The sequence below is a fragment of the Bufo bufo genome, chromosome 3 (genome assembly GCF_905171765.1).
Source record: "Bufo bufo chromosome 3, aBufBuf1.1, whole genome shotgun sequence".
Taxonomy (NCBI): Eukaryota; Metazoa; Chordata; class Amphibia; order Anura; family Bufonidae; genus Bufo; species Bufo bufo.
This window is the reverse complement of record NC_053391.1, coordinates 7,368,910-7,388,246: the sequence shown is the minus strand read 5'-3', so window position 1 is coordinate 7,388,246 and position 19,337 is coordinate 7,368,910. Positions and strand designations below refer to the sequence as shown.

The 19,337-nt window shown below is 44.9% G+C and overlaps 1 protein-coding gene and 1 long non-coding RNA gene across 2 annotated transcripts; one reads left to right on the top strand and one right to left on the bottom strand.

Moving 5' to 3' along the window:
• The first annotated feature begins 835 nt into the window (after positions 1–835).
• LOC120994361 (cystatin-B-like) lies at positions 836–4,617 on the top strand. The gene is made up of 3 exons (XM_040422854.1): positions 836–990; positions 4,085–4,186; positions 4,396–4,617. The coding sequence occupies exons 1-3, from the start codon at positions 874–876 to the stop codon at positions 4,522–4,524; spliced, it is 348 nt and encodes a 115-aa protein (XP_040278788.1). The 5' UTR covers positions 836–873; the 3' UTR covers positions 4,525–4,617.
• On the bottom strand, positions 2,986–19,102 carry LOC120994364. Its single transcript, XR_005777402.1, has 3 exons — positions 19,092–19,102; positions 16,290–16,301; positions 2,986–3,187 (listed from the first exon to the last, which is right to left on the bottom strand). It is a non-coding gene; the product is annotated as an uncharacterized LOC120994364 (long non-coding RNA).
• Positions 19,103–19,337: the final 235 nt, after the last annotated feature.

The window sequence follows — 19,337 nt, the reverse complement described above, 5'->3', positions numbered from 1 at the left end:
GAAAGTGAACACCAACAGTCAGAGAAGACGTCACCTGTAAGTCACTGTATGACACTTTACTGCAATCAGTTATATGGTCCGCAGAATGCCTGTGTAAAGCTGGTATCCAACACTATATGGTCACTATCTGTTGGTAATACTGGTCTATGTATAGCAGTTTATATACAGTAATAGTACGGAGGTATTATTCAGTCACTATGTGGTGGTTATATGTAGTGACAGTGTGGCAGTATTATCCAGTACTAGTATGGTGGTATGATATAGTCATTATGCATTGGTAATTTATAGGCCATGTTGTGAAGGTTTGGATACATTATGGTGGTATCGTGTGGTCTCTAGGCCGTGGTAATATGTGGTCATGGTGTGGAGGTGTTATTCAGTCACTATATGGTGGTATGTATGTATGGTGTGACGGTATAATTTAGCCCTTCTATCGCATGGTAACTGTATGACTGCATTAAAGTAAAGTTAGGTTTCCAAGTTATATTTTCTCAATATTTTCAGTTTTGGAGATGGGCGTGAAACGTCTCTAATATCTCTTTGCATCAACTGAATGTAAAACGTCTCATCATCATTCGTTTTCCAGACGCATCACGGATAATGAGATGTTAATATTCATTATAATTATAGTGTCCCATTAATAAGCAGCATGTACATTTTTAGATATCATTTCCAAGAAACTCACGAGCCCCAAACATGTCGGCCGCACCCTGAGATGCACAGGTATACATTAATCAAACCAATGCTCTGGATGTTTTTCTGCGGCTGATTCATATATTAGGCAATGACAGAAGAACATAAAGAAATCTGTGTTCTCAGAGGCTAAAAACCCCTCCCCTCGGTAAGTGGTGTGTGCCATGGATATATAACCTGATGCGCCAGTTTCTGCCTGCAGAGCTAGCACTTATAATGGATAATAAAGGGCATCTTGTTGGCGGAGTGGGTAAAGAAAAGCCCGCTAACCCAGAAATACAGGAGCTGTGTGACTTGGTGAGTAACATCATGGGGTATATTACTGTCTCTACACATCTACAATGTTACATTGTATCTAATATAGACATCTAGAATGTTACATTGTGTCTAATATAGACTTCTAGAATGTTACATGATATGTTATATAAACATCTAGAATGGTACATTGTATATTTTATCAACATCTGGAATGTTACATTGTGTTCCATGTGTTTACAGTGTAGTGCCAGGTATGTATGTACCTATAGGAGCATGTCATTGACAAATAGCCTTGGTTCTTCCTTCTCATATGGCCGTATTCACACACTGGGTAGACCGAGCGTCCTCCTTATCCCGTTCCCCTCCCTCCAGGCATTGATCCCTGTAATATTTGGTGTCTTCAGATGTGTGATATCACTTTATACCTGTGAGGACGGACTTCTCTTTTGGACGTTCATTGACTATTGTGAAGCTTTTTCTCCTTATTTTTTCTTCTTTTAGGCTATTTGCTTGTATTTCATTCATCTCTCCCATGATTTTATTTTAAGAGGCTCTGTAACCAGGATCAACCCTATTGAACCAGGCATACTGACTGGTAGGGCTCATCATGCTGATTAAAATGATACCTTTCTTTTGTCTGTATGCTAAACAGCAGCAGAGAAATCTATGTTTGTATTCATTCATATGCACGTTGGAGCACCAGGGGGCGGGCTGAATGCTTGGAGCACTGCTTTTGTAACACTCCCTGTGCTTGTCACGGTAGGTAAGATAAGGGAAGGAAACAGAACACTGCAAAGCAAACAAAACAACTGACTAGGCCCCAAATGCTAGGGAACAAAAGGGTCACCTCCAAGCAATCCCTAAAACAATTTCCCTACTCTGCTATGCCCATGTGCATATCTCGATGGTAGATATGCACATGCCCACGTACCTAAGACTATAACACAACCAAACCCTCAGCTGTAGGGAAGAGGGAAAGAGACACCCAGTTCCTTCAACAACCGAAGGAGCTAGCGTCACCCTAGAGGCCTAGTCAAAACAGACATAGAAGGAAAAAGGGAAAAGGACTTATCCAGAGATGTGTTGGAGCAGACGATCCACCAAACTTCCAGAGCTCACATAAGGCAGAACTATAACCCGCAAAGGCTATAGGGAGAGGGAGTAATAAATAGCCTCACCAATTACCTAAAGAACAACACCTGGGATGAGGTGGGATTCTGCTCAAACCCACAACAAAACAAACTGTCAGATCGAGTCACGTGCAGCAACTCTGACAGATCTCCTCAGAGCACCCACAGGGCAGGGCGTGACAGTGCTCTGCTCACTCCCCCTTCACTTGATTGACAGGGCTAGCCATCAGCATACTGAGGGCAGAGCTGTGAGTCGTGTCCAAGCATGTACATATCATATATACTACTTACTGTAGCCTTACCACATTGTGAACAGTGGATTTCTGTATTTAGAAAGCTAATTTACATACTACTGCTTGATTCACAGTCACAATGCATGATTATGGACACCAGTAATATGTATTAGCTTTCTAAGTATAGAAAAACCATCCTCTCTATGTGGTAATGCTATAGCTTGGAGGTAAGTGGTCTGCTTTGCATGCAGAGATCCTAAGTTCATGTCTCAGGAGAGACTTATATATGTTTTTTCTGTTATTTTTTCTCTCTCATTTAACCCATAATAGATGGTTATAGCTATAACTATACTGAGAATTGTGTTTTTTATGCTTAGTAACAGAACACATATTACTGGCACAGTATATGACTATAAAATCAGTAATATGTATTAGCTGTCTAAGCATAAAAAAAAATTATTCTCAATAAGATAAATCTATAGAGTTTTATTATGTGTTAAATGAGAGAGAGAGAAAAAATATCTGAAGAAAAAAAAATCTGAGAGTCTCTCCCAAGATTCATACCTTGCTCTACATGCAAAGCTACCACTTACCTCCAGGCTACAGTCTTATCATATTGAGGACAGTTTTTTTTTTCTTTACTTAGAAACCTTACATATTTTACTGGTTTCTTTATAATTATATAATGTGCCTATGAATAAGTTATATGTATATTAGCATTGTAAACACAGAAATACACTCTTCTGAATGTGGTAAAGCTACAGAATATAGATTATGGCTACTTTCACACTAGCGTTAATATTTTCCGGTATTGAGACCGTCATAGGATCTCAATACCGGAAAAAAAAAACGCTTGCGTCTTGTCCGCGTTTTCTCTCATACCCGAGAGAAAACCGCAGCATGCTACGGTTTTCTTTCCATCATGGGATGCGGAGCAAGATGAATCCATCATGACCCACAATGCAAGTCAATGGGGACGGATACTTTTTCTCTGACACAATCTGACACATTAGAAAATGGATCCGTCCCCCATTGACTTTCAATGGTGTTCATGACGGATCCGTCTTGGCCATGTTACAGATAATACAACCAGATCCGTTTATAACGAATGCAGATTGTTGTATTATTAGTAACGGAAGCGTTTTTGCTGAGCTCTGCCGGATCCATCAAAAACGCTGCTCTGGTCTCTGCTCAGTCGCTTGCCTGACTGGCTGCGTACAGCGCGCACTTTGATTAGGAGCAGCGCGGGCAGCAGCACAGCACTGTGTCACGACCCAGCCCAGGCCCCAGCAGGGATAGAGCGTGAGAGTCTGCCCTGAAGTGAAGTAAGATAGTTCTTAAATAAAGATAATATTCTTCTCCGTCTGATCTGAGGTCTGATGGGTTCTGGATGGGGTAAAATTACAAGGAACGCCCCGGGAAAGGGTGGGGGGGGGGGGGGTTGGGTGGTTTGGGGTGGATGTCTGATTAATAACAAACATACATATCTAAATGGCGGGGGGGGGAAGGGCGCACTTGGGCAGCTCAACCTCTGTTGGTGGTGGACCTTGTCCCAGCCCTGCCTACCGGACAGTATTCACAGTTTAATAGGGTTGATCATGCTGACAGATGCTCTTTAACCCTTGGCTTTCCCCTACTTTTGGTTTTTCGTCCCCCCTCCCTTACTCTTTTCTGCTGTCTTGTTAATATTTATTTAAAAAATTGTATAAAAACTCTTTTTTTCTTTTTGAATTCAAACTAAATTTACAGTATCGTTTTTCATATCATCAGGTAAAACACGAATTTGAGGTAAAATCCGGGCTTAATGCTGCAAAGTTTAAGGCCGTCTCCTTCAAATCTCAAGTTGTTGCTGGAACAATCTACTTTGTGAAGGTAAGTGATCTGCGGAGCTGCACCGCGGTCGTACAGACACCGTAGAGAACACATGACATTAGTCTGATCGTCGGGGGGCAGAGGGGACATGATGATAACCGTCCACCAGAGGGCGCTGTGGAATAACCCTATATCACACAGACGCTGGTTGGGCTCCATCCACACCATGCGCTTTCCTGCCGTGTAACGTGTCCTCTGTCTCTCCTCAGGTGGATGTTGGAGGAGATCAGTTCTGTCATCTGAGAATATTTAAACCTCTGCCTTATACTGGAGAGAAAGCGACTCTGAGCGACTTCCAGTGTGGGAAGAAGAAGGACGACCCCATCGGTTATTTTTAGAAAATGTGGGGGGGGGGGGTGGAATTCAGCTCTGCAGAAATTCAGGAATTACAAGAATTTTCTTTGCAAATAAAGTAGAAATCTAAATTATCAGATACTGGACATCAGCTGTGTATGGATGATGGGTGATGTGTGACACTGCTGGACCGGTTCTGTATGGATGATGGGTGATGTGTGACACTGCTGGACCGGTTCTGTATGGATGATGGGTGATGTGTGACACTGCTGGACCGGTTCTGTATGGATGATGGGTGATGGGTGACACTGCTGGACCGGTTCTGTGTGGATGATGGGTGATGTGTGATACTGCTGGACCGGTTCTATATGGATGATGGGTGATGGGTGACACTGCTGGACCGGTTCTGTGTGGATGATGGGTGATGGGTGACACTGCTGGACCGGTTCTGTGTGGATGATGGGTGACATTGCTACACCAGCTCTATATGGATGATGGGTGATGTGTGACACTGCTGATCCAGCCCTGTATGGAATATTATTATTATTTATTATTATTATTATTATTAAAGCGCCATTCATTCCATAGCGCTGTACATATGATAAGCGGTGCACATACATAATATAGACAATTGCACTAATCATAAACAAGACGAGTTACAGACTGGTACAGAAGGAGAGAGGGCCCTGCCCGCGAGGGCTTACAATCTACATGGTATGGGAGAAGGACACAGTAGGTGCGGGTGAAGCGGGTCATGGCGGTATAGAGGCAGCAGGGTCACTGGTTGTAGGCTTGTCTGAAGAGGTGGGTTTTCAGGTTTCTTTTGAAGGATTCCACTGTAGGTGAGAGTCTGATATGTTGGGGCAGCAAGTTCCAGAGTATGGAGAATGCACGGAAGAAATCTTGAAGGCGATTGTGGGAAGAGGCGATGAGAGGAGAGAAGGAGGTCTTGTGAGGATCGGAGAGTGCGTGTGGGGATGTATCGGGAAAGTAGCTCAGAGATGTAGGGAGGGGACAGGTTATGAATGGCCTTGTATGTATTTGAAGTGAATTCGCTGGGCAATGGGGAGCCAGTGAAGGGATTGGCAGAGGGGAGAGGCAGAGGAGTAATAGGATGAGAGGGGGATTAGTCGGGCAGCAGAGTTGAGGATAGATTGGAGGGGTGCGAGATGGAAGGCCACAGAGGAGAGTGTTGCAGTAGTCTAGGCGGGAGATGATGAGGGCATGTACAAGCATTTTCGCAGATTCAAAGTTAAGGAAAGCACGGATGCGGGAGATGTTTTTGAGTTGGAGGCGGCAGGTGGTGGAAAGGGCTTGGATGTGCGGTCTGAAGGAGAGGGCAGAATCCAAGGTCACTCCAAGGCAGCGGACTTGGTTGACCGGGGAGAGTGTGCGGCCATTGATCGTGATAGATAGGTCTGTTGGGGGGGGGTTGAGCAAGATGGGGGAAAGAGGATGAATTCTGTTTTATCCATGTTAAGTTTTAGAAAGCGAGAGGAGAAGAAGGAGTATATGGAAGATAGACATTGTGGGATTCTTGATAGTAAGGTGGTGATGTCTGGACCAGAGAGGTAGATTTGTGTGTCGTCAGCGTAGGAGTGATACTGAAAGCCATGGGATTCTATGAGCTGTCCCAGGCCAAAAGTGTAGATAGAGAAGAGCAGGGGTCCTAGGACAGAGCGTTGCGGGACACCAACAGAGAGGGAATGAGACGAGGAGGTGGTGCGGGAGTGGGAGACGCTAAACGTCCGGTCTGTGAGGTATGATGTGATCCAGGAGAGGGCCAGGTCAGTGATGCCAAGAGATGAGAGAGTTTGCAACAGAAGGGAGTGGTCAACAGTGTCGAAGGCAGAGGACAGGTCAAGGAGAAGGAGGACAGAGTAATGGAGAAGGCAGAGGACAGGTCAAGGAGGAGGAGGACAGAGTAATGGAGAAGGCAGAGGACAGGTCAAGGAGGAGGAGGACAGAGTAATGGAGAAGGCAGAGGACAGGTCAAGGAGAAGGAGGACAGAGTAATGGAGAAGGCAGAGGACAGGTCAAGGAGGAGGAGGAAAGAGTAATGGAGAAGGCAGAGGACAGGTCAAGGAGAAGGAGGACAGAGTATTGTTTCTTGGTTTTGGCTGTCAGTAGGTCATTGGTGACTTTGGTGAGGGCAGTCTCAGTCGAATGGTGGGGTCGGAAGCCAGATTGTAGGCGGTAAAAGAGGGAGCAGGAGGAGAGGTGGGAGGACAGTTCAGAATGGACATGTTGCTCAAGTAGCTTTGAGGCAAATGGAAGAAGTGATATGGGGCGATAACTGGACAAAGAAGACGGGTCAAGTGAAGGCTTTTTGAGGATGGGTGTAATGGTGGCATGTTTAAAAGCAGAGGGGAAGATACCAGAGGTTAGTGATAGGTTGAAGAGATGAGTTAGGGCTGGGATAAACACTGTGGTGAGGTTAGGGATGAGGTGGGATGATGGGTGACATGTGACACTGCTGGACCGGTTCTATATGGATGATGGGTGATGGGTGACACTGCTGGACCGGTTCTGTATGGATGATGGGTGATGTGTGACATTGCTGGACCAGCTATATATGGATGATGGGTGATGTGTGACACTGCTGGACTGGTTCTATATGGATGATGAGTGACACTGCTGGACCGGTTCTGTATGGATTATGGGTGACACTGCTTGACCGGTTCTGTATGGATGATGGGTGATGTGTGACATTGCTGGACTGGTTCCATATGGATGATGGGTGATGTGTGACATTGCTGGACCAGCAGTGTATGGATGATGGGTGATATGTGACACTGCTTGACCGGTTCTGTATGGATGATGGATGATGTGTGACACTGCTGGACTGGTTCTATATGGATGATGGGTGATACTGCTGGACTGTATGGATGATGGGTGACACTGCTGGACTGGTTCTATATGGATGATGGGTGACATGTGACATTGCTAGACCAGTTCTATATGGATGATGGGTGATGTGTGACACTGCTGATCCAGCCCTGTATGGATGATGGGTGATGGACAGGTTCTTTATGGATGATGGGCAGGAGTATTTTTTAGAGGTCAGCGAGGGGTGTCACTGCCGGAGGCTATGTCATTGGGAGGGCATGTGAGCAGGAGTTGCGCTTAGTGATTGGGCAGAGCACTTCTCATACACTCTGCCCAATCATGCAGTGAACTGTGCCGCGGTTTCATCACAGGAGCTCAGCGTTCTCTACCCCAGACTGGCACACAGGTCTTTTTTTTGAAAACCTTTTTTAAGATGCAGTTTTACAGCTAAATCCAGAAGTAAATGCAAAATACATTGGAGATATACAGGTAGGGCTGGTACTTCTGGGCGACTCACCCTCCGGACACGAGATTACAGCTCAGGTAGGTACATACAGTACACACCTATTCCCTGGGATCATTCCGGAGTCACTAGAACATGGGGAGATCTCCTGAAGTGTTAACACAATGCTCCACTAGTGGGCGCTGCCTACATTCAGGAAGTATCCAGGACTTTGTTACATTGTTGTTACATTGTTGCCTCAGTCTGTAGAGGACAATCTGCACACCACCCTCCATAAAGACAAAGAAAACCTGGTTTGTAGACATTTCTGCAACTCTATTAAAGATACAAAGGCACTTCTTTTCCCCACTTTCTCCACAGCAGAACTCCACATGGTTCATAGTTATCTTCATCTCCCTGATTTCTTATTCTGAGCAGATCCAGCAAAGGTCCTGGTGGTTTTGATCTTCTTCGAACCTTAAAGAGCACCTGTCATCAGGATCAGCCCTATAACACCAGACATACTACCGGGTAGGATTGATCCTGCTGATTAAAATGATACCTATTTTGCAGCAATCGGTTGTGACGTTCCCAAGACAAAAACATTTTTTCTCTACATAAATGAGTCTTAAGTGCACTGAGGGGCATCGCCTAGCCCTTCAGTGCACCGAAGCCCTAATTTGACAACAATAAGAGTCTTTTTTTCTTAGAAACACTGCAAACGATTTTCACAATGCAATAATTATTTTAATCAGAGTAATCCCCCTGATAGACTGCTTTAATAGGGTTGATCCTGCTGACAGCTTCCCTTTAATGGGAATCTGTCCGCATACCTAACTGCTATAAACTGCTGCATTATTATAGTGTGTAAGACAAGGATTTCAAATATATATTCTTTATCCATAGACCCATAGGCATTCACCCTCAAAAATGTTCAATTTATGCTAATGAGCCAATAAACCCCGCCCACTCCACCACCCTTTAATGCCCCACTTTCTAAAGATTCATAAATTCAATATGTTAGCCGCCATACTCACCTCTCAAGGCTGCATCAGAATCCTGCTCCTCCTTTCATCTACTACCTTCTTCCGTTCATCGATGTCCTACTCCCTACAGAAACTCAGTAAAGCACGTGCCACATGTCTATTATCTGCTGTGCTTTCTGCTGGAAGTATTGTCAGACCCTCATCAGCGTAGACTATAAGGGAATGTATTTGAACTATATAACACAACCAATTTAAGTAGGTCAGACTACTGTTGGTACTAGTGGGCTAAACCCTTTAAATCCAAATAATAATCACAACTAGTGGGTAGCTTATTAAAACTTAACATTTAATAATGTCCAAGAATAAAATAGTAGGCCCTGAAATAATGAAACAGGGGACCCTACATGTATTGACGTTTTTGTTAGCCAAGTATGTCGGGACCTGACAAATCTCACTTTCTCTCAATGTGGTTTCAATTGTAGTAAAAGCGAATACAAATCACTGCTAGACCTGGAACATAAGAAAAACCTGACCATCAAGCCCTCCGATAAAGGAGGTAACATCGTCTTGATGGACACTATCGAATATAAGAGGATGTGCCAGGTCTTGCTAGGTGATAAAGAAACCTATGAGAAGTTAAGTGGAGATCCTACTGTTTCATTCCAGAAGGAACTAGTCCTCATATTACGGTTGGCTAAGACCGAAAAACCTTATTTCAGGGGAAGAATTTGATTTTCTGTATAAAAAACACCCAACTGTAGCAACCCTTTATAGTTTACCAAAGGTTCACAAAGGGGGCACCCCTGTTAAAGGGCGTCCGATTGTGTCAGGTGTCAATAGTTTAACCCAGAATTTGGGGATTTATCTAGATCGTATTCTGGCACCGTTTGTAAAAACACCGCCCTCATACCTGAGAGACACGAGTGACCTTTTAGGTCGCCTTGAGGGGATAACTTTGGAGGAAGGCACATCTTTGGCTTCAATCGATGTGGAAGTCCTCTATTCCTCCATACCCCATCCACTAGGAATGAGGGCAGTAGAGACATTTCTCATCACCAGAGGACGACAATTTCATCCCCACAATGCATTTATCCTGCGTTTACTTGACTTTGTCCTGACGAGGAATTATTTCTTGTTTGACTGGGTCCTTTACCACCAGCTCAGGGGCACCGCGATGGGGAGTTCATGTGCCCCGTCGTATGCTAATTTGTTCCTGGGCTGGTGGGAACGGACCCTGGTCTTTAGCGATGTACCCAGCAAACATATCCCATGTATCACCACATGGGCCAGATTTATAGACGACATCTTTGTTGTCTGGAAGGGGGGAGAAAAAGATTTTGCAGAATTTATTCAGGAGTTGAATGTCAATTGCATCAATATGAAATTCACCTCAGAATTTAAAACTAACACCTTGCCTTTCTTTGACATTGAGATTTCGAGGGGCAAGGACGATGTGATACAAACCAGCACATTCAGGAAGCCCACCTCAACGAACTCACTTTTACATTGGAGCAGTCATCACCCTCAATCCCTAAAAAGAGGGATACCGGTGGGACAGTACCTACGGGTCAGGAGGAACTGTTCCACCTGGGGTGTTTTTAAGCAACAAGCCAATGATCTACGATGCAGATTTCGTGAGAGGGGCTATCCTGATGCAGTCCTTAGATCAGCCTACAAAAGGGCCTGTGAGAGTAATCGAGATAAGCTCTTGTACCCTAAACCTAAAAAATCGGAGAGTGGCCCTATACGTCTCATAGGTACCTTTGATGGTGCATCTGAGGATGTTAAACGAGTGCTGAGAAAACACTGGGATGTTCTCCTTCTAGACCCGGACATTAAAAAAGTGATCTTTGAAACAGTACAAGTCACCTACCGTAGGGGCCTCAGCCTCAGGGATCGCCTGGTACACAGCCACTTCAGTGAGACTCGGGATACTAAAGAAACATGGCTCCGGCGTCCCATTGGATGTTTTCACTGCAGTGGCTGTGTGGCGTGCCCACATATTGTACAGGGACGCTCATTTTGTGGTAATATCACTGGAAAAAACTACCAAATTAGACATTTTGTGAACTTACGCACTAAGGGAGTCATATACAAGGTAAATTGTGAATGCGGCCTTGAGTATGTGGGCAAAACTACCCGTGAACTGTGACGACGGGTGGGAGAACATCTGGGTGATGTTAGAAACAACAGAGACACACCCTTGGCGAAACATGTCAATGGGGTACACAGGGGTGACATATCTGGCCTGAGATTCATGGGTATTGAGGTGGTCGCACGACCGAGTCAGGGAGGGGACTGGGACAGGAGGGTCTTGCAGAGAGAAACATGGTGGATCTTCCTGGAACTGCTCAGTCATGTGACCGGGGGCTGAACAGGTGACGCCTCACGTGAATCTGGTCGGATGATGCTGTATGACGTAAGTGGGCGGGAAATGGGCGGAGCAACACGGCTTTTAAAAAGAGCCGCGAATGTCTCTCCATTGCTACTGCCACATGCAGGACGCCGAAGAGCAGCATCCGCCTCATCGATCTGTGGACAGTTGACATGCAACACATGGACAGATGAGTGATCTTTGATTTTGTGCTTACATATCATTGCTGTTTAGCACTTAAGAGCACACGCCATTGAACACCCCTCGAACATTTCCTGGTGTGATTAGACCAGGAGAGCTGCTTCAATGTGTGTTAGCTAATACCTCAATGAACAACATTGGATGGAATCAGATCTAGGTTGCGTTATTTGTACCTGGACAATATTCACACCGATGAGTAAATTTATATATCAGTTGTGATTGGTGTCCTGAAGACGTGTGGTCACACGAACTGAGGGGAGACTTGGCCATAATTGTCTGGAATTAAGTTGATGTATGGTTAAGGTTTACATAGAGATTTGTTGGTGATTTGACCGGTAAAAGGATACTGTATAGGCACCAGCAACCAGGATTGACTGCAGCGCATAATCTCAGAGTTTTGTATAAAGCCGGGCCTTTTATGCACTTCCCACTTGAGCAAAGTGACCTAATACCAAGGGGTCACTGATAAAAGATATGGTCCCCTGAGGAATCAGCAACCATTGAGGAAACGCGTCGGGACTCTTTACTAACCTGATAGCAACTTAGTTATCATTGTAATGTTAGAGTGTTGATTGCACTGAGTATTGCGGGCTTTCTACAGCCACATTGCGACTTAGTCCAATCAACCTCATTTTTCTGTCAGTTCAATTGCTCTCCTTATACTATGGACCTTATTCTGTCTGTCGGGCAAAGCTGGGCAGTCCATTTTTAGGGAGGGTGACGGCAGGGAGATTAAATTAGATTGGGAGGTCGAGAGATAGAGTTAGGGACACCTAGGGCGTTCGACCCAGCACTGTGTCTCTCTGTCTATACGTCTTTTCCTCTTACTCTATTTGTTTTTGACACCGCTATCCCTGCCTTGGTCCTCTCCCATCTTCTTGTTAGCATTGCTTCCAAAGGAGATTTAATGCAGCCAATTGGTTGTATTCTGTGTGTGTTTCATTATTTCAGGGCCTACTATTTTATTCTTGGACATTATTAAATGCTAAGTTTTAATAAGCTACCCACTAGTTAAAGGGAATGTATTTGCCACACGACCGCCCTGTGGATCCCTTCCTCTGCATTATTTACTATATACTACATGCACAGATCAATATCTACCTGTCTATTCATGTATTTAAATGTATTAACATTTTGAACAATACTGATATATTTAAAAATTCAGACGCAGGGGACCACCATGGGGACTACATTCACCCCTAGACTTTTAAATCTCCACAATTGTAAGATTGATAACATCTTTATAGACTGTGAAGGTGGAGTCTCTCATTATTTGGACTTCATTGAGTCTGATAAAATTATTCTAACTTATGTATGAATCAGGGGCGTTGCTAGGGCCTCAAAAGATCCGGGGCCCAAGCCCCAATTAATATGGCCCAGTTCTCTAAGTCACCCCTCCCTCCCCCAACACACCGCATTTTGCTGTAATTGCTATACAGCAGCACGTACCTCTCACATCCAGGGCCTCCAGGTGACGTTTCCTCTGTCATCATCTTCTCCATTCGGTCCGGACTTCTCTCAGCCGCCTCGTCTCTGCAGAGTGTGACACACGGACATCTTAGCTTCCTCACATTTCTATCATCATCCCCCAACCTGGAGTCCCCACAGTGTTACCCTGCTGCTCGCTGTGCCCCCCCAATATCCCCAAATATTATCCTGAAGAAAAATTTGTTCCCCCACAGTAATAGTGCTCCTCATAGTGCCACCAATAGTAATTCCCTTCTATAATGCCCCCATTAGTAATACTGCCCCCTACAGTGCCCCCAACAGTGATAATGCTCCCCAAGAGTGCCCCCATTATTAGAAGAGCCCTTCAGTATAAATAATGCCCTCACAGAGCCCCCAGTAGAAATACAGCCCCTCCATTGTTCCCCCAGTGGTAATAAAGCTCTCTACAGACCCCTCAGTAGTAATAAGAACGCCTATAATGTCCCCTGGATTTGCAGTGTCCCCTGTAGTTATATTCCTCCCTCCAACATACAGTCCCATGTAAATAACATCACTTTCCTCCCTTCAGACCCTCCAATATACAGTCCCATGTGAATAACACTATTTCCCTCCCTCCGCCATAGAGTCCCATGTAAATAACATCCCTGTCTATCTACAGCCCTCTCCAAAATACAGTCCCATGTAAATAACATCACCTCCTCACCAGCCGCCTTCAACATGCAATCCCATGTAAACATCACCCCTCAACATTCAGTCCCATATGCAGCCAGCCAGTAGCGCAGGGGCAACACGTGAGGTGCACGGTGGACCGATGAGGGGTCAAGTAATAACACACAGTTCATCAGTTTACTCAGGGTTAGCAGAAAGCCTCCCTGGGCCGGCGGCACAGTGTTGAGGTGGCCAGCATGAAATCCTCCGGGGCACGCTCTGTGGTAGGAAGCATCAGCCAAGATGGTGGTTGAGGTGCCCTTGATGTTAGGGGTGCTTAGGGTGCTTGTTGCGGCTGAGTCCCTGGATGGTATTTGTCGTGACGCCAGAACCGTTAATGGTGGTACAACCATAGATAGTAATAATGAGGTAGACAGTGGTAAGGTGCAACTCACAACTTTTACTTTTGATGACTTTGGTTGCAGCAGTACAGAATACAGTCTCTTGATGGTACAGAGTTAATCTGCAAGTCCACTGTTTCTAGGCTTTTCAGGTTTGATTTGGAGCGGTGGGTTAGGTGTACCTGGTTCCTGTTGATGTGCTCAGTCCTATTCCTTGTACTTTACAAGCTGAATATTTAGACAGGAAAACTCAACTGTCTCTCAGAAGTTTGGTGTGGCTGCCAGAAGCTATAAATCCTCCACCATGCAAAGGTGTCTGTGGCCCTCAATAATGGCTCTTATCACCGATGATTCCTTAGGAAGCTTGTTTCTATTCCAGGGAGGCAAACTCTTCTCCTACTGGTCAGGGATGCAAGTCTATAGTCCGGCCACAGAAGGAAAACGCTCTTCTGCGCCTCACACCTTGGTACTACCACATAGCGAAGTTGGCTCCACTCACTAATCTGTGTCCTGGAGTCTTCCCTCTGCATTCTCTCCCACTAATCTGATCTGACCTCCTCAGATCTGCTCTCTTCTCTGACTACATTCTCAACTGACTCACTAGGCCTGACCTAGGTATATATATAAGACCTGAACTATATCCCCATCTGGTGGTGGGATGTAGAAATTACACCTAATCTGCCTGGTAACAGGGATTTTGCAGATATAATAGTACAAAGTCATACCATACAACATAATACAGTTTCAAATATAAAAAGTGCTTTTAAGCAGTGCCCACACACACGTAGTGGGACGCTGCACATGTAAATAACATAATTCCCTCCCACCAGCCACCTTCAACATACAGTCCCATGTAAATAACATCGCCCCCTCAACATTCAATCCCATGTAAATATCATCACTCTTTCCCTCAGACCCCTGTAACATTCAGTCCCATGTAAATAACATTGCCCCCTCAACATTCAGTCCCATGTAAATAACATCACTCCCTCCAACAGCCACCTTCAACATACAGTCCCATGTAAATAACTTCACCCAGCCCCCTCCAACATTCAGTCCCATGTAAGTAACATCACTCCCTCCCAACTCCACCATCAACATGCAGTCCCATGTAAATAACATCACTCCCTCCCATAGCCACCTTCAACATACAGTCCCATGTAAATAACTTCACCCTGCCCCAGCCCCTCCAACATTCAGTCCCATGTAAGTAACATCACTCCCTCCCCAGCCACCTCCAACACACAGTTCCATGTAAATAACATCACTCCCTTCCCCAGCTGCCTTCAACATACAGTCCCATGTAAATAACATTACTCCCTCCTACAGCCACCATCAAAATACAGTCCCATGTATATCACATGACCCCCTCCCCAGCCACCTCCAACACACAGTTCCATGTAAATAACATCCCTCCCTTCAGCCCTAACATACAGTCCCAGTTGAATAACCACAACTCCCAGCATTGCTCTGCCTCTCACTATGTACAGACATCACCACAGCTTCTTCCCCAGGACTTCTCCTCTTCACTGCCCTTCCTCTCCTGCACTGGTCACATGATGGTGACATCATCACAGGTCCTTCTCCCATCAATGCCTGTTTTGCTGGTCACATGACCTGTGATGTCACCACAGGTCCTTCAGCTTTTTCAGTGCATTAGATTACAGTTGTATCTAGCAGGCAGGCCTGGGACAAAACATCTTTATACTTCTTGTTATATAGAATAAAATCATATTATTAACGATAATTTGAAGTTGCAGTTAAGAGTCTCCCTTTAAATAGTTTCCAAACCTGAAGTCTTGTGTTGCACCCCTAATATCATCTAATATCATCTTGTACAAAAAATATTAATTTATCTGGGGATTTTTTTGGTCACATTATTATCACACCTCACAGCAATACTTGGCTGCAGCAATTTTCAAGCTACTCAATACACAGTTTCTGACCTTGACTACGGAGAGCGATGTCACACCATTTTTGCAGCATGATAAATCAGTGTAGCTCTAGCCTTGATGTCTAAGTCTTCTCTGCGGCTGAACCTAAATCCATTTATTATAATGAGATGACCACGTGGCGGACTGGCCATAGACCCTACAGGAAAATGTCCCGGTGGGCCGGCATCCAGTGGGCCGCCCGAGCCCCCCTAGTGGCCGCTGGGCAGGTATATAATGATCTGAGGCTCTCAACATTATCTAATGTAGGATCATCGGGAACTTGACCAACGCCCGACATTCATTCAGCTTCCTTTGGGTTCAATGAGACCTGTATTATGCACAGTGAGCCCCCCCTAGTGGCAGCTGCTATTATTTCACATTGGATAAAATGAATCGGTGAAGAATTTTAAATCCATTTAACCAGTTAAAGACGGTGCCCTTTACTCTTCCTGATCAGACACATTTCTGTTTTTGTTTTCAGAACATGTGGCTTCAAAAGCCGTGACTTTTCTTCCCATTTGAACATTTCATTCATTTTTGTGTACTTTTCAATGGGGCTTTATTTGTCTGTTATTTTTTATTAAAGTATTTTTGGTTTTTATTTTTAATGCCCAGAAAAATCAAAAGAAAAAATAGTTTTTTAAATAGCACCAAATTATAATATGTTTTGTGTCCTCTTTCAGTTACAGCCACTTGGCTACAGGGCGTATATAGTTTTTGGTGGATGGGGGCCGGGCTACAAGCTGTTGGGTCGGCTAGTGGTGGTATGCTTTTTTGACTTTTTTTTTGTTTTGTTTATATATTTTTTTATTTTATACTTTTTGCCCTCCTTTAGTTCATAGAAGATCTCTGTGGACATTTTACAATTACATTTCTTTTTATGAATGGCCGAGAGCTGCGGAGCCCGGTAAACAATAAAGAGGCTGGAGCTCCCTCATCTGACCCGTCATGGACTCCACTCCCACATCTGACCTGTCATGGACTCCACTCCCTCATCTGACCCGTCATGGACTCCACTCCCTCATCTGACCCGTCATGGACTCCCACTCCCTCATCTGACCCGTCATGGACTCCACTCCCTCATCTGACCCGTCATGGACTCCACTCCCTCATCTGACCCGTCATGGACTCCACTCCCTCATCTGACCCGTCATGGACTCCACGTGACCTCTGAGTAGTCCTGAGGTATCTGATCCTGTTCTCTGCTCACTGCAGCCTCCATGGACAGGATTTTGATGAGAAGTCTTCACCTTCCTCTCATTGTCATGCTCATCATTCCTGGACACTTTCTGTGTATTATCCGGGAATTCTCTTCAATTTCACTGCGATTAATTCATATTTTACTGTAAATCATGGGACCTGATCAGGTACAAGTCATGTATCAGGATCTGTAAGGAGCCACTGAACACCTCAGAGCGTACGCTTCCTCAGAGGATAGTCTCTCATGGAAGACACACAAACATAGAGCAATGAAAACCTAAATGATACATGAGACATATATAATATCTGCACAAAAGGATCAAATACAACAGACAAAAGAAAAAAGAAGAAATATGATCTCAGCATTACAGAGAAATACTTCATACAGGAATCGGAATAAAATCTCCCCTGAGGTCGTGTACAGTGATACATAACGTCCTCTATCAGCTACGGTGTTTCCTGTGCCAGACACGGAGACTCCTACAGATCGCCCTCGTTTTGTGTGAAAGTTCAGGAAGAGTGTTGAGCAAGTTGAAGTATCTGAAGTGGACTTCAATACGAATTTCAGGGAAAATTCGATTTGCCGCAAAGCTGAATTTCCTCATGCTTCATGGTAACGAACCGAATTTTCCCTAAAATGGCGGTAAAAAAAAATCATACTCACCTCATCCATTTGCACACGAAGAGTCCACTGAGGCCATCTTGATTGAAGATCCCGCGTGAAATCTCGTGCGCGGTGACGTATAACATCACCTTGCCAGCCATCGTGATGACATCATCACGCAGCACGTGCTGGATCTTCAAACAAGATGGCCGCGGCGGACTCTTCGCGAGTAAATGGATAAGGTGAGTATTTAAAATAAAAATTTTAACAGATTAACCCCCGACAGGCCCTCAATGGTCATTTTAGATGCAGGGAGCGGTGTTGAACACGGCATCTGAGGGGTTCAATGATGGGGGGTGGTACATCACCATTCCCCATCATTGTGCCGCTACTCACAAAAAAATGCACTTTGTAACAAAGTAATTCATCACAAAGTGAATTTCTTTGTGAAATTTGGAAGAGCAGCCGAATCGAATTTTTTAGAACTTCACTCATCTCTACTCAGGAACATGGCAGCCTGTGGCCATAACTGGTGTGTGAGCTGATATTTTTAGGGACCTGTGGCAGTACTGTATGGCGGTGTTATCCAATCACTGTATGGCAGTGTTATCCGGTCACTGTATGATGGTGTTATCCAGTCACTGTATGATGGTGTTATCCGATCACTGTATGGCAGTGTTATCCAATCACTGTATGGCAGTGTTATCCGATCACTGCATGGCGGTGTTATCCGGTCACTGTATGGCGGTGTTATCCAGTCACTGTGTGATGGGGTTATCCGATCACTGCATGGCGGTGTTATCCGGTCACTGTATGGCGGTGTTATCCAGTCACTGTGTGATGGGGTTATCCGATCACTGTATGGCAGTGTTATCCGATCACTGTATGGCGGTGTTATCCAATCACTGTATGGCAGTGTTATCCAATCACTGTATGGCAGTGTTATCCGATCACTGTATGACGGGGTTATCCAATCACTGTATGGCGGGGTTATCCCATCACTGTATAGTGGTTTTATCTGATCAGTGTATGGTGGTGTTATCCATACATGTCTCAGCAGTAATACTAGTAATGTATGTGTAACGCTCAGCCTCCTCCGCTCTTCCCCGGGGTCACCTCATTACAATTCTTTCAGTCTCTCTCATTCCTGGAGGCAATGACAGGTGTGGATCAGAGTCTCGTCCTCCTGCCTCCACAGCACAAATTATAGACTGCTTTTCTAATGACTTCAGAAACCGGTTTATCGCACGTCTGATACCATCCATGAACGTTTGATAATCCCTTAGTGACCACCCATATGCCTTTTTACCGAGGTCACTTGGCCTTGGACTGGGCGCTGTTGTTTTACGGCGGTGCGTCAGCCCACAACATTACTCTAAAAGAAAGCGCTAAAGCTCTGTTCTCACAGCTGGCGGAGAGAATGATAGGAGACCGCAACAAGCAATCTCAGATCACGATATCGCTGAGATAGAGAAAAAGCTTCCATAGGCCCAATCAAGTCACTCAGTATTCTGATCGGGGAAGGCTGGGTCTCCCCCTACACACAAAATCTAAAAAATCACTTAAAAAACTGTCCGTCCGTAACTGTCAGTAATTTTTGTCAGGTGTTCGTTACCAACCATAAGTTACTAACCTTCATTAATTGTCCACCAATAATTGTCCATTACTGTCCATCACTGGGTGTCCATTACTGTCCATCACTGGGCATCCATTACTGTTTGTCACTGGGCGTCCATTACTGTCGATCACTGGGCGTTCATTACTGTCCATCACTGGGCATCCATTACTG

What these genes read in the sequence shown, in the direction of transcription:
- LOC120994361 (XM_040422854.1), top strand. Translation starts at nt 874, where the DNA reads ATGCGCCAGTTTCTGCCTGCAGAGCTAGCACTTATAATGGATAATAAA. An exon ending in TACAGGAGCTGTGTGACTTG is followed by an intron (nt 991 to 4,084) that starts GTGAGTAACATC and finishes TCATATCATCAG; the next exon opens with GTAAAACACGAATTTGAGGT. An exon ending in GAACAATCTACTTTGTGAAG is followed by an intron (nt 4,187 to 4,395) that starts GTAAGTGATCTG and finishes GTCTCTCCTCAG; the next exon opens with GTGGATGTTGGAGGAGATCA.